General features: G+C 47.9%; 1 protein-coding gene across 1 annotated transcript in view; it reads right to left on the reverse strand.

Annotated features, from left to right (window-relative positions):
• Window positions 1-2,283: 2,283 nt before the first annotated feature.
• PRDX3 (peroxiredoxin 3) overlaps window positions 2,284-15,109 on the reverse strand; it is a 76,164-nt gene continuing 63,338 nt past the window's right edge. The window contains exons 2-6 of the mRNA XM_010003987.1: window positions 6,908-7,119; window positions 5,962-6,097; window positions 4,085-4,188; window positions 2,762-2,927; window positions 2,284-2,436 (exon numbers count right to left, since the gene is read on the reverse strand). Coding sequence (XP_010002289.1) covers window positions 2,383-2,436; window positions 2,762-2,927; window positions 4,085-4,188; window positions 5,962-6,097; window positions 6,908-7,119 — 672 coding nt within the window. The 3' untranslated portion in view covers window positions 2,284-2,382. The remainder of the gene's footprint in view (window positions 2,437-2,761; window positions 2,928-4,084; window positions 4,189-5,961; window positions 6,098-6,907; window positions 7,120-15,109) is intronic.

A 15,109-nucleotide genomic window follows, 5' to 3' on the forward strand; every position in this document is an offset into this window, starting at 1 on the left:
CAGGTAAATACACGTAGAGATACATATTCATACAATATATGTACGTATATGTAGATAAAAGGTACACACAACACACTAACTCTGCAAGTGACAAGGAAATACCTCATGTACACGCGTCTTGAGTGTTACTTTGCTTTAATGGAGCTTTCCCTCAAAAGGTAATACATGAAATTAAACATGAATATTCCCTTAGCACACTGATCTGCCAGACAGCTTTCACAGTCTGTGCTGTTTCTTCCTGCCACCCCTGACAGGAGCAAAGGGGGGTGTCCCCAGGGCGCTACTCACCGCGGACTTGAGCAGCAGCGAGGGATCCAGGACGTCGGCCCAGAGCAGGAACCTCTGCAAGAAGGACTGAAGCAGACACGGGGATGTGAGGGGCAGCTGGCAGGGAGGCAGGCAGGCAGGGAGGGAGGCAGGGAGGGAGGGAGGCAGGGAGGCAGGCAGGCAGGGAGGGAGGCAGGCAGGGAGGGAGGCAGGCAGGGAGGGAGGCAGGCAGGGAGGGAGGCAGGCAGGGAGGGAGGCAGGCAGGGAGGGAGGCAGGCAGGGAGGCAGGCAGGGAGGCAGGCAGGCAGGGAGGCAGGCAGGCAGGGAGGCAGGCAGGGAGGGAGGCAGGCAGGGAGGCAGGCAGGCAGGGAGGCAGGCAGGCAGGGAGGCAGGCAGGGAGGGAGGCAGGCAGGGAGGCAGGCAGGCAGGGAGGCAGGCAGGCAGGGAGGCAGGCAGGGAGGGAGGCAGGCAGGGAGGCAGGCAGGCAGGGAGGCAGGCAGGCAGCGCGGGGCCGCGCCGGGCCGGGCCGGGCCGGGCCGGGGCCTGAGGCGATGCAGGCCCTGCTGGGCTGTGGGGAGAGCAGGCCTTGGTGCCCGCAGCCCCACAGCACCCTCAGCACAGCCCGCCGAGCCTTGGAAAGCAGGTCACGCTTAGGAAAGGTCCGATCGACCATTTTCCCGGCAGTTTTCCCCCCTGTGTGCCAGCCGGGAAGGCAGGGCCGAGGACGGTGGCTGCGGAGCCTGCCCTGTGGGGCCGCGGGCGGGAAGAGCTGCCAGCAGCACCACCAACGCGTTGTTCTACATCACCCAGCTGCCCAGGGGATAACCTCACGTATCGTAGGTCCCGGAGATCAGGCTGATCGGAAAAATGCCACGGCTGGTAGTGGATTTACTCAAAGCTGAACTAAAACACTTGGGACTGGAAAGAGAGTTGGAAGTGCTGACACCTGGAGCATCATCCAGCACCACCCACCGGGCTCGTTTTCCCCTCCTTTCACTGCCACTGCAACACTGACACCTGCTGCAAAGCAAACTGAGGACACAGCACCCACCTTCCCCAGGTGGTTCCCTCGTGCTCCTATTTTAACTCCTTTTCCCTGCTCAAAAGGAAGATTGTTTTACTGAGCACACCTGCTACCCACTGTTGATGGCCCCCTCACCACAGGGCACACAGAAGGGCAGTGCTGGCTGAGAGCTGCTTGCTGGGAACAGTGGTATAGACAGGACTTGCTAAGGCAACACAACTTACCCAACTCCTTCAAGAGAAACAGGAATCTTTGAGCATAAAGGGAAAGAAAAGCAAAGCAACACACCTGCTTATAGTCAATGTTCAGGTTTATTATTATAGCCAGAGAAATGCCACAGTGTTTTCAAGCAGTACATTTCACCTCTTAAGTTTTTCCTGGAGACAGATTCAAGCAAGTAAGCAATGCTTTAAGTGACTGAAGACTGTCATGAAGCTCCAGTAAGTACACTACTGGGGTTCAGGTTTTTACCCTTTCCCAAGCAGAATGAAAGCTCTTCATGCTTGTCCATGCTCCCTTGAAGCTGCGCTGCATCTTTGACTATATGCAGGATTAAAATGGCACATTCTTAGATTCATTACAAGTTATAGTGCATTTACACAGAAAAAAAAAGGGGATTATTTTCTTAATTTTTTCTTGTTACATTCATCTCGTCCTCTGCAACATTCATTAAAAAAAAAGCCATGTATTGAAATTCTGTTTTCTGTGTTGTACCCATTGTTACAAAACTCTTGTTAGAGAATTTCCCATTAAAAACCAAAACAAAAAGCAGGACACTTTCCAGTCCAAAAATTGGTTAAAGGAAGAGGAAACAGCCAGTAGAATACAACTGTATTTTGTGTACTTGTCATACTCAGGAAGAAAACTAGTGGTCACAGAAATTCATGAAACTGAGTTTGGAAAGGGGAGAAAAAAGTCTTAGCTTTTAGCCTTCTTTTTAAAACAGGACAGGGGCAGCAGTAAATATTTCAACATTTATTTTCTTTTTAGGCATCAGAAAATATGAACTTTTATTATTTTCATAATCACAGCTTCTTTCCTAATGTCTTCAGTGTACGGAAACTAAGAGTTTTGTCCACATATTTGAGTGTTTATTTATGCACTTTCTCAAAATATTCTTTAGAACCTTCTGGGCTTGGTTTGATCTGTCAAAAAAAGAAAAATTAATTATTACATGCTACAACTAAGATTAAAAACATTACAGGTTTGACACTTTATGAAAATCCAAGCATACTTTATAAAAACAATAGGTTATTTCTGGTTTTGCACCTGGTTGAAAGATGAAAGCTGCAATGATGTACAAGCTCCCACTTGCAGATTTTAAGTGTACAACACATTTTCCCTGCTAAGTATCAAGCAAGGCAGAGATTTAAGTCAAGCACCTCACATTGAAGTGGTTCTCAGCCCTTCAGACATGTGCAAACATGCCAGTGTCTATATTTAGAGAAGTGGTATTTAGCAGAGACTTACTGTAGGGGAGTTGGGAGTCCAGTTTGCTGGGCAAACCTCTCCATGTGTTTCCACAAACTGGAATGCCTTCACCAGGCGGAGGGTCTCTTCCACACTACGACCCACGGGGAGATCATTGACACTTAGATGCTTGATGATCCCATTTGGATCAATGATGAAGAGACCTCTGTAATTGAGCAAGAATTCAGGGAATGCAAATCACGTCCCGAGACCAAACACAAGAAACTGGATTGAATTATTTCAGCGAGGCAGTTATTCTTAGATGTACGTGTCAGAGTTAGGAGCAGCAACTGATTGATTGATTGATTGTTAGTGTGCTGATCAAAAGCCAAGAACCAGTCCCCTGGTATGGTATTGTGAAGTTACCAACTATACCTCAAGACTGTTAAATTGAGACAGGTGTCTAACAAAGGTAGAAGTTCTAATTCCACCTGTATTTCCAAGCTGATAGCTGGCATCCTTCCCATGCCTTTTTGATATGAAAATCCAAAGGTACTGAGAGTGAAGAGTTCCTTACACATTAAGCTACTAAATTAAATCCTGTTGCATACAGACATTTGTGAAAACCAAAGTCCCAGTCTTACCATACTAATTAACTTCATTTGTCAACAAAGGTCAGAAGTTCCTGATCCGAAGAGATCAGGAACTGAAAGTCTCCAGAAGACTCCTGCCCAATCCAGTGGCTCAGAAGGACCACTGTTTGCTTTTAATAAGTATTCCCATGGTGGAGAAGGAAATGTCAATATTTTTATTCTAGGTAATTGTGGGACTGACGGTAGTGGCCTCTAGGACTACTGCTTTAGAAACTTCTCACACAGAAGTTAAGGCAGTCTCTTCCTTCAGAAGAATGGGGGGGGGAAAGGGACAGACCTAAATTGTGGAAAAAAAATGTAAAAACTTTTCTATCCTCCTCGTTTTCCTCAGTCACACAGAGGTCCCTCCCCCATCTCTTCCTTCAGAAGAATGGGAAAAAACAAAAAGGACAAACCTAAATTTTTTTTATGGAAAAAAATGTAAAAACTTTTCTATCCTACTCCTTGTTTTCCTCAGTCACACAGAGGTCCCTCCCCCCCAAGAACATCACAGCTGCCATTCCCCTGCATGTATTTTCAGAAAGGGCTAGAACCATTCTCAACTGAACGGCCACAATGGCCACGTGCCCTTCTCCTAGGGTGGGATCCAGCAGAAGTTCTGCAGAACAAGTGACACCTTGCAGCCTTCACTTTGGTCCGTGTGCAGTTTCCCCTGGAGGAGGGGACAGCTCTGTGACGCTGCCTTAGGCTGGGCTGTGTGGTAACAGAGTCACTGGCAATCATCCATTACCTCAGTGCTATGCCAGGTTCTTCCAGCAGCACACCATAAGCACGGGAGATTTGTTTTGTGAGGTCTGACAGAACTGGAATATTCATTTTTCCCAAACCGCCACTCTAGAAAAAAAAGAGCAAGATGCCATTTTGTTACAAAATGCTTTTTAGGATTATCCTTGAGTCGCTGGGCTCAGTGCTCTTGAAGGTACATTGACAACAAAACACATTCATGCAATTTGCTCTGTGAAAGGAACCATTGTGGGAAGGGGGTGTAATGGTTTTGCTGTTTGGTTGGTTTTGGTTGGTTGGTTAAAGTAGTCAGAAACATTCCATTTCTTCAGAAAATGAAAACTCCTTTTGCGCTGAGGATTTTATAATTCCTTGTTTTGGTGGTAAAAGACTACCTATGACAACAGGCATACATGTTCAGGATTTCCCTTGTATGCTATTCAGAAGCTTTGAACACAAAAATTTCTACTGCATATTTTAAGTGTTCAAAATCAAACAAGATGAACATGGTGGGGAAAGGAAAACAAATCTGCAGAATATGAACAGACAATGGTCAGAATATATGGCTTCTGACAGCCATACTAGATATGTCAGAATTCTGCTACTTTCTCTACATAGTGCATGTATTAATTTTTTTCCCTCCCCCAAATCAATTTAAATACTATTTACCAAGATTTGGTTCAATTTTGCAACCTACTGGAACTGCAGGAGAGATAAGCTCTCTATCCTTGAAACAAGCCCAGGGTTTGTTAGCTTTTCTATTCCTGTCATCATCAGTGAATCATTGTGCAATCTCAAGTCACTCAGACCCTGATCCTGCAAACGCTTGTCTGCAAGAGTCCTCATAGGCAGAGCTTTGAGTGCAGATGTCAGAGAAACCAAGGCCTTCCTTTCTCTGGGTGTCAGTTTCCCATCTGCACCACCACAGAATTCCTTCCACTCCTTGCAGGGTGTTTGCTATGTGAGCACTGAGCAGCACCTGACTGGCTTTATGCTTTTGCATAAAGCAGCAGATTCAGCCCCCAGTCACCCTTTGGAGCTTTGAACAGAGCATGCAGAAAATTCAGTACTCTCAATAAGCTCAGCCAGGCCATATGAAATCTAGCAAGCTCTCCTCCCTGCCCAAAATGCTGCAATAGCAGAGCCATGCACCTGGAGGCACCCCAGCCTGTGAACAGGACTGCAGACTGCTGCCCGCACCACCACATGGGTCATGACTGATGGCACAGGAGCTTCTGCACCTTCCTGCGACACATCTGATCCTCTACAGCTAACCACATCTGTCGGGTGCTTTGTGGGATCAAAGTGGGCATTTTATGTACATCTGGCAGAGGCCCCTCTCCAGTCAAAGGCTGTCTTCATCACCATTCCCTGAAGAAAGCTGAGGGCCTCTGTTTTTATCCCAGAAGTGGAACCATTTCAGCAAGTGACACTTGATAACACAAGTGCTCCAATATACTCGTTCTGCTGCTTCCATTCTGAAGCCATCATTGTTAGGTATTGGTAAAAAATGATGACTAAACAGCTGCTATTCATTTTCTGTGAGGGTGCACACAAACCATCAGCTGTAACAAGCACCTTAGGACAGTGACATGTATCCTGAATATTTGTCATTCAGGATAAACGTGTAAGGATGTGATGTAACCTACAAGACTGTCAAGAGCAAAACATAAGATAAAAACCCACCAAATTATTAAGAAAAAGAGCAAGAAAGACAGCAAAGACTGAGGTCAGAATTATGTCATCAAATGCAGAAGTTAAATAACTTTAGATAATCTACTGAAATCAGTGTTTGTAGAATTGTTTATTCAACTCTTCTCAGGAGCTCATGTGGAGAGAAAAAAACAAAAGAGAGAAAGCCCCAAACAGCTGCTCAACTCATACCTTTCGTGGTGTGTTTATCCAGGCCAGATGACAAAAATGAGAATCCACAGAAACTGCCACCACTTCACAGTTCACATCACGAAATTCATTTGCTTTGTTGCTGAAAGCCACGATTTCTGTGGGGCAGACGAAGGTGCTGGATGGGAAGAGAGAACAGGCTGTAGTGATTCTGCAGTCTCTTCAGAGGATTTTTTTAGAAAAGACTCTTGTGTCTGTTTCTAGGCATTAGTGCAGCAGCACATTTTCTTTAGCCTGATAATTATAACCATGTTTCCTGCTCAGGATTAGCTTCAGCAAGTCTCCACACAACAGCCATAGCCACCTTGCTGGCACACAGTTTTCAGCTCTCAGTTCTAGTCAGATTTTTGTTTGCAGAGATGGAGAAACTGTCTCTGCTAGACACCCTAGAGACTGAGTTTTGGGAAACTAACAGAAAAGACTGCAGGTTAAATTCTCCCCCATGTACCAATGACACTAAATGTCAGCAGAACTGCCCAGGATGCTCCTGATGATTCCAGTCTCCCAGTCAAGCTCAGCCCCATCTGGTCACCTTTTGCTTCGGAGCAGTCTCCTGCAGTTCTGCTGGCCCTGCTGCTTAAGAGGACAGAGTCCCCCATGCAACCCTGAACTGCAAGGCAATGAATGCCCTCACCCCTGGGATCTCTCTGCCTGTGAAAGGAACCAGACTTGCCAGCCCACATCTATCTCCTGAGGCAGTTCCAGCAGCTCAAAGATGCTCTCAGCCACCAGGTCCATCGTGTTAGCACACAGGGGCCTTTTGCCACCAAACCTTATCAGTCACGCTCTAGAAACAGACACATCTGCCTTGCAAGACTAGCCTAGATAAGGTAAAAACAGCCTCTTTAGACAGCGATGATCTTCAGCACTTCTGATGACCTTCAGCCAGGCAGAAGGCCCATCCGAGAGGAGAAAAACCTTCACTCACAAGTCCAGGGGGTAGAAGAAGAGGACCAGGTACTTCCCCTTGAAATCATCCAGGCTCAGCTCCTTGAACTCTCCGTTGACAACAGCCGTGCCCTTAAAAAACGGGGCGTGCTGCGTAACCGCTGGGGTGAACCGCGGGGAGCCTGCGGGGGAGGGAAACAACAGCGCTGCGGGGTGGGTGGGATGGACGGGATGGATGGGACGGATGTGCAGCTGCGGGATGGATGGGATGGATGGGATGGATGTGCGGCTGCGGGATGGATGGGAGGATGTGCAGCCGCGGGCGGCTGCGGGATGGATGGGATGGATGGGATGGATGGGATGGATGGGATGGATGGGATGGATGGGGTGGATGTGCGGCTGCGGGATGGATGGGATGGATGGGATGGATGGGATGGATGGGATGGATGGGATGGATGGGATGGATGGGATGGATGGGATGGATGGGATGGATGGGATGGATGGGATGGATGGGATGGATGGGATGGATGGGATGGATGGGATGGATGGGATGGATGGGATGGATGGGATGGATGGGATGGATGGGATGGATGGGATGGATGGGATGGATGGGATGGATGGGATGGATGGGGTGGATGTGCGGCTGCGGGATGGATGGGATGGATGGGATGGATGGGATGGATGGGATGGATGGGGTGGATGTGCGGCTGCGGGATGGATGGGATGGATGGGATGGATGGGATGGATGGGATGGATGGGGTGGATGTGCGGCTGCGGGATGGATGGGATGGATGGGATGGATGGGATGGATGGGATGGATGGGGTGGATGTGCGGCTGCGGGATGGATGGGATGGATGGGATGGATGGGATGGATGGGATGGATGGGGTGGATGTGCGGCTGCGGGATGGATGGGATGGATGGGATGGATGGGATGGATGGGATGGATGGGGTGGATGTGCGGCTGCGGGATGGATGGGATGGATGGGATGGATGGGATGGATGGGATGGATGGGGTGGATGTGCGGCTGCGGGATGGATGGGATGGATGGGATGGATGGGATGGATGGGATGGATGGGGTGGATGTGCGGCTGCGGGATGGATGGGATGGATGGGATGGATGGGATGGATGGGATGGATGGGGTGGATGTGCGGCTGCGGGATGGATGGGATGGATGGGATGGATGGGATGGATGGGATGGATGGGGTGGATGTGCGGCTGCGGGATGGATGGGATGGATGGGATGGATGGGATGGATGGGATGGATGGGGTGGATGTGCGGCTGCGGGATGGATGGGATGGATGGGATGGATGGGATGGATGGGATGGATGGGGTGGATGTGCGGCTGCGGGATGGATGGGATGGATGGGATGGATGGGATGGATGGGATGGATGGGGTGGATGTGCGAAGAGCTGCCGGGGGGTAGGTTAGCTCTTGGAGGAGGCAGCAGAGCCACAAAGCCCTGTCACAAGCCTGTCTCCTGCCAGGTGGCAGCAGGGCAGGACAGGTGTGCAGCGGGTGGAAAGGACCAGCTGTGTCCCTGATGTTGGCGTTCTCAGAGACTCTGCTCTAGAAGCTCCCGCATCTCAAGCTAAAGGAGCTGCTTTAACAGACTGGTGAGCAGTGAGAGGCTCTCCCGAGCTGTTTTTGCTGCACAGCTGATGGTGGCAGCAGCAGAGATTGCCTTCGCCCCCCTCTGCTAGGCCGGATGCTCTGGGGCAGCACAAGCATGACCCAGAGTGCTGAAAAACAAACGCTTTCTAAAAGTCCAGTTTTTCTTTTCTCAGCTTCTTTTTGTCTGTTTTTTCATCTAAGTAGTCAAGTAGAGTTGAACCCACTTTCACTTCTGGGGTTTGGTAATTTCTGGTTTACTATTCATATAGTAACTCTCTACAGACTTTTACAAAGGGGAGATTCCACCTTGTGAGGCTAGAGATAAGTCCTCTAGCAGGATGAGTTCAGCCATCAGGCAGCCAGAGCAATGTCAGCTACATCCCATGCCCCTGGGATGAGCTCAATGGGTTCTGAATCTATACTGAACAAATCAGCAAACTTACTCCTGGTACCCATCTCTCTGGCACGGCCCAGTCACCTCTGTAACAATAAACTCTCCGAGCCTTCACAACAGGCAGTTTGCCTGTTGGGGTTGGTCACTAGCTGGTATTAACTCTTGGCTGTGCCCAGGAACTGTTTGAGGCAGTGTTACTTGGTGTTGTCGAGAAACATGCTGAGACCTCTCTAAGCCTTTAGCATCATCACCAGTTTCAGTTGCTAGTGCCTTTCTTTGGCACACCTAACTTTATTAATCCAGATGTAGCCAATGACAGCTGGAAATGTGGCTCTGATAATCTTCTCAAATCTTCTCTTCTGTAGTGCCCAGCAGGGCAGCCAGAGTAACATTGCCTACTCATTCCTACATGCACAGAGGTACTGGGCACCTGGCTGAGCTGGTGATGAAGATGGAGGTGCCTGGAAGGAGATGACAAAGATGGAAGTGTTGTGCACAAAGATGCAGGAGATGGATTGTTGTTATAGCTATGGCGAGATGAGGGGGAAGAAAATCAGAATGCTAAAGGATACAGGTACTCCTGTATGGGATCCACCCACACTAACTGATTCCTGCATCCATTGATTTATTTGACTTCAAGTAGACATAGCTCTTGCTTTTGATTCCAAAGCTGTTCACTTCAGGCTCAACAGCCTCTGACGAGCTCTGTGTCTGCACTTGAGCACGTGTGCATACGTGTGCACAGGCACGGTGCTGGGTCATGGAGCCAGCAGGTTCTCTGTTAAGGAGCCCTACAAACCCCATGCTTCTTGTTAGCATTTTGCTAAGGGAAACCTGAAGGTGTCTGAGAGAGTTCAGTTTTGACTCTTGACAATTGAGCAGGGCTGACTGCAAGTGCAGCTGGATGGGGACTGTGCTGGGAAGGTCACTGGCAGAGCGAGGGGAGCCAGCTGGCTGTGCTGTTGGCTTATTTGCATGTCTGTTGCTGAAACAGTTAAGGGTATTCCTGCTTAAAACCCCCTCAAAGCCTAAAAGTGGAAGCAAGGAAACTATTTGTATGTTAGAAAACACGTCAGATGCAGTGTGGGTGAGCTCTGCTGTAGCCTGCAGACCTGGGAGGTAGAGGGGGAAGGAGCAGCTGTTGAGAGACTCGTCTGCAGTAGAGGTGAGGGTGGTCTTCCTGCCACTGCTCAGGGCTGCCAGCAGAGCAGCAAGGAGTGGAGCTGAGCCTGGGACACCTGCAGCACAGTGACTGTTGGTGAAGAGCAGCAAAAACACATCAGCTGTACCTGGACCCATTCCCTGAACAGCAGTGCAGAATGGCACAGCTGCCGGGCTGGCACATCCCCTGGAATGGGGAGGTGTTCTTGCCCAGGCAAGTCCCCATGGCTAGGCAGCAAATTGTCTACCCGTGGACAGCTGGGCCACAGCAGTTCCTTTCCTTCAGCTGTGGGAGCTGTATTGTGGCAGCAAAAAAAGGGCTATTGCTAGGATTTCCTGAGGATGGTTGTCTCGCCCACAGATCATTATTCACAACTTCTAAGTTGATGTATTCTAAAACGATGTCCTTCCCCCCTCCCTGGAAAGTTTTGTTTGTTTAAAACTCTTTGTTTAAACACTTGGCTTGCAGGTGGGGAAATGTTCATGCTTTGTTATGAAGGCAGCATAGTTCAGCTTCTCAGACTCTGGGCAAGAACTTGAACTACTGCCATTTAACAGAGGGTTTCTTTTCCATTTTGCTTTTTATTGGGCATCACTACAATTTGAAGATGGACCTTTTTACTGCCAAAGCACACCTGGATTTGGTGTTGCTCCTTTTCCCTCAGCTCTGGCTCTGGTACAGGCTAGAGCAGCTGCTAAACTCAGTTTTTCTTGCCATCTGAATTTCAAAATAAACCTACTGAGCGGTACCATATGTGCAGCTTTCTCCAAACCTTGTTGGTTGTCTGCTTTGCTGTCTCCCACGGGCCTTTCTTGGTGGGACAGGCCCCACTCTCATATCTCATCCTGCTGGTTCATAATGATGCAGTGCAAGCTCAGCAGTGTACAGATATGTTCTCATTTAAGCCTGAGTCAAATTGAGACCTCTGAAGCTGGTGAAAGGCTCTCCAGGGATTTCAGCAGGCTTTAGGGAGAAGTTTGCATTGTTGCCAGGTGCAGAGCAGTAGATAAGGCACTTGAACAGATAATAGGAAATGTGAAGTTCATTTTTGGTCAGGATATTTATCTGCCTGCTCTCACTTTGTGCCTCTTTTACCATATCTGGGAATAATTAAATACACCTTTCTGGTGAAAAACATTGAGCTCTGTTGATAAAAAGTATTAAATAACACTTGTGCGTTGCTACCATTATTGGGTTTTGAGAGTTTTTAAAGAGTTCTTGGAAAAATCATCAACACCACAAAATACTAGCGAGAAGGTAACTGCTTCTCTCTAAAATTGTTGAAAGGGGGAAGCAAATCCCAAATCAGATCTGCTGCTTTAGGTCGTGGCATGGCAGGTTCTGTGCAGACTATGGGGTGCATCTGTTTGCTTGTTTAAAAAATAAAATCTGCTCGTCTTTTAGAAGCTTATTGTATTCAGTGTGCTCAAATGCTGTAACAGTTATTTGTGTTCTACCTTGAGGAAACAGATAACTGGGGGGGTGGGGGGAAGGTTTGAAAATGGAAAGAAACAACAGAGAGGCATCAACATTTCTGTCTGAACCAAAGCAAGATGATGGGTTTAGCCAACAGGGTGCATCACCCCACGGCTGTTGGTAGATGGCAGCCTCCGTCCTTCCGCAGAGGGCTCCCTGGAAAAGCCTCCAGCTGCCTGCAAATGCTCCTTCTCAGGCCTCTGTGCTCCCACCTGCTGATACCGCATCTCAGCAGGAGGCAAAAGAATGTCCCCGTTTGTAGGAATAAGTTTCAGACGCAGTTCCTAACACAACGCAGCTCCACTGCCTTAATTGCATAGTAGTAGGTGGGTTTTGGAGACAGCCGCTGTGAGGTGTGTTCCCAGCTGGTAGGAACAGGCAAAAGCTTCGCTGGGGGTCTTATCCTGACGTTTCGAGCCGGCTGTCCTGAGGCCAAGGGGTTTTTCTGCGGCGGCAGGAGAAGGCAGGGTGTTTTGCAGCTGTGTTCCTGGCTGGGGCGGCGGAGCCCACCGTGCCGGTGACCCATCCCCGCCGGCCGCTGGAGCCCCGCGCTCTGCCCCGCCGCCTCCCCGGGCTGCTTGCGCTGATGCGCCTGGGTCCCGCGGGGTTGGCCTTTCAGCTACAAACCTCTTCTTTCCCATAAAGGGAAGATGGCTGCCAGCCCTGCTGTGTCCTGGGGCTCAGTGCACAGAAAGGTGTTTGTTGTTTTTTTTTCCCTGAGCCTTTCCTGAATGACTTCGGATGTTTTATGTAAAAGCTGAACAAACCAGATACATTAAGTACCTCAGAAAGCACATTTTTCAGATTATTGTTTTTTTTCCTTCCAAAGTTGACCGCTTCTGCATATGATCCAGACTAAATTTTCCCTTTTCTCCCAGCAAGCACTGAATCGGGATCTTTAGGCAAACAAAAAAGACCTGTATTCCTTCCCTGCCACCCTCTCTTTGGGTCCATGCTTGAGCATTTCAGCAGCAGGGTGAGTAGAACAGACAGTGAATAGAACAAGATAAGGAGCCAAACAGACTCACAGATCTCTAGTTTCTTTCGTCCTCACTCCCAGAGAACCTGACTGCTCCATTAAATCACGTGTGGACATGCCTTAAAATGAGCTGACTGTTGTGACAAGAGAAAATAGATATAACTATATCTACCTTTTCCTAATTATTTTTTTTTTTAATTTTGTGTGTTTCTTTTGGACCAGGTGTTCCAGGTGACACAAAATGAATATACCAATGGCTATGAAGACGTCATGAGGTAAGACTCTAAAAGCTGCAGTGGGTTTTGCAAAGACCAACTGAGGGACTTTAAGGCAAGTAGGTCTATCCTGTGTCACTTGCTCTGGCAGCCCAGGGGGAGTCACATCCATGAAAGAGGCCATCCATCATAGGCCTGAAGCACTTGTCATGTAACAGTGTCATATTCAGGCATAAAAAAATGTAGTAGTAAAGAGAGATGCAGTGAAGACTGATTATATTGACTTTGCTTTACAAAGTGGGACATTGTGCTAGTGAACATTCTTCCATGTCCTATTTAGTGCACCCCATTGACTCAGATTTATTGCAAACAAGCTTTATTTTGTTAAATACTGTAAGAATCATTAAGAAAACCCACTCCATTGTTCTTACCAATAAACATGAAGTCAGAACTGCTGCTCTCCATATAGATGTATAACTAAGACAAACGTTACTGTGAAATCTCAGTAGTCTGGTAGCAGAGCTCAGCTCTCCACTCCCTGTACTCAGCCACAGTTAAATAATGTGACTGCTCCAAGTCCAATTCAATGCAAAGTCATCCATTTTAGCTGGAATAACCCCTCTGGCAGCAGCACAACACTCTTCTCCCCTGTTTCTGGAGGGCTGTGCAACTGTGCCAGGAACTTGGAGTGCTTTGGAGCTGCGCCGTTCGTGAGCACTAGGTTCTGTGAACACTGTATAGATCTGTTATAACTCCCTTGATAAATCTGCTTACCCTTTCAAGAGCTGAATAAATGCTCACAAAGTATACAGGACAACAGCAGTATGCTGGAGTCCCACAGGGCCACACTGCAGGTGACTCTGTGTGCCTACCCCTCGCGTTTCTAGAGGTACATACAGATATTAGATAAAAGAGGAGCAGTAGAGGCCCCAGGTTCTTGTGCTGATTTCCAAGTGCAACTCAAACTAAGATCGTCAGGGTCTGCCCTCTTCGTTTGGGCACCTCTATAAAGGTTACACACCAAACACAGGCAGTGATCTCTGTGGAGTTTCCAGTGAAGGTAAATCCCTCCCCACCAAAACAGCCTGATGCTAAGATGTGGCAAGCACACCAATCTTGCTGCCAGCAGAAGCTGAGTGAGTGCTGCTTCACAACATAGGGACTGAGGCGTGTGTTTGTTTTTCCTCTTGAGAGAGAGGTTGCTTTTAGAATTCAAAATATTGTATGTAATAAAAGGCGTATCTATGCCTTCCAACATCTGCCATGTCGTGATGCTGGTGTTGTCTTTGTGATGCCCATTAGTGGGAGGCTGGGCAGGGATGTGAAATGCACTTAGAACCTGGGAGTAATTTGCTCTGTTTACAAGTGAGCATCAGTCTTTGCACAGACGTGCTCAAACAACAAGCAGGGTGGACACTCCTTAGGAACCTCATCTCTCTGCTAAGGCTCTGGTTTCCAGGAAGCAATTTTTTCCCTTAAGAATGATTTATTCAGAGAAAAATCTTCTGGTATTTACAGACCCAACTGCTGCTGTATAGAACTTGGAATTACAAAGAAAGTAACCACAACAACGCACAGCTTCTGGAGCCTGATCATTTGCTGGAGCAGTAGGAGAGAATATGTGGAAAATTGTACATAGCAGAGCCACCTGCTATGCACAGTAACTTTCCAAGTTCTAACCTTTGATAATCAGGTACAAAAGGCATGTATTACAGCCATTTTCTCCTAATGCCCAAGGTATTATTCATTAAGTGCATTTCTTATTTATTTCCTGTCTTCAGAAAACATGGTTTAGGCAGCCTAAAAATCCTGCTATTGTAAGTCATTCCTGCCTGGCTGTAGAAAGAAATACAATTGGTACAATTTAAAAAAAAAAAAAAAAGGAAGGAAAAAAAGAAAGTCATGTCAATGCTCCACTTACAAGAAGGTGCATGTTAACTTGATTTGCTTCACGTGGATGTAATCAATGTAAATACAGATGGGGAAGAGTGTTAGTGAGAGTAATGGGTCGGTTTTATTCCTCTTTCTTTGTTTGACCTGCTGAATCGATCTCCCCTGTTGCCAGGAAAGTGAGAATCGTGCTGACACGGGCATCTGTCCTACACAGGCAGGATTGATGCTGTCATATGGCGTGTGAAATTCACAAACTTCCCAAAAGTGGCTTTTGTCCCACGCAACTGATTATCGGCATCAAATAATAACAAATAATAAAATCAAATGGTGTGGCAGAGAAGATGGGATTCCCTCGGGGACTTCCTTCGGGGACATTTTTAAAGATTCCCGGAAAGTCAAGAAACCCGGGCAGAAGGGGTGTGCGCGGCATGAAGTTCTCGGGCACTCCTTCACCTGGCTGTGCCAACCTGAGAGGCGGGGACGGGCACCTGGAGCCGCCGGGGGCC

Source organism: Chaetura pelagica, unplaced genomic scaffold (assembly GCF_000747805.2).
Source record: "Chaetura pelagica isolate M959 unplaced genomic scaffold, ChaPel_1.0 scaffold248, whole genome shotgun sequence".
NCBI lineage: Eukaryota > Metazoa > Chordata > Aves > Apodiformes > Apodidae > Chaetura > Chaetura pelagica.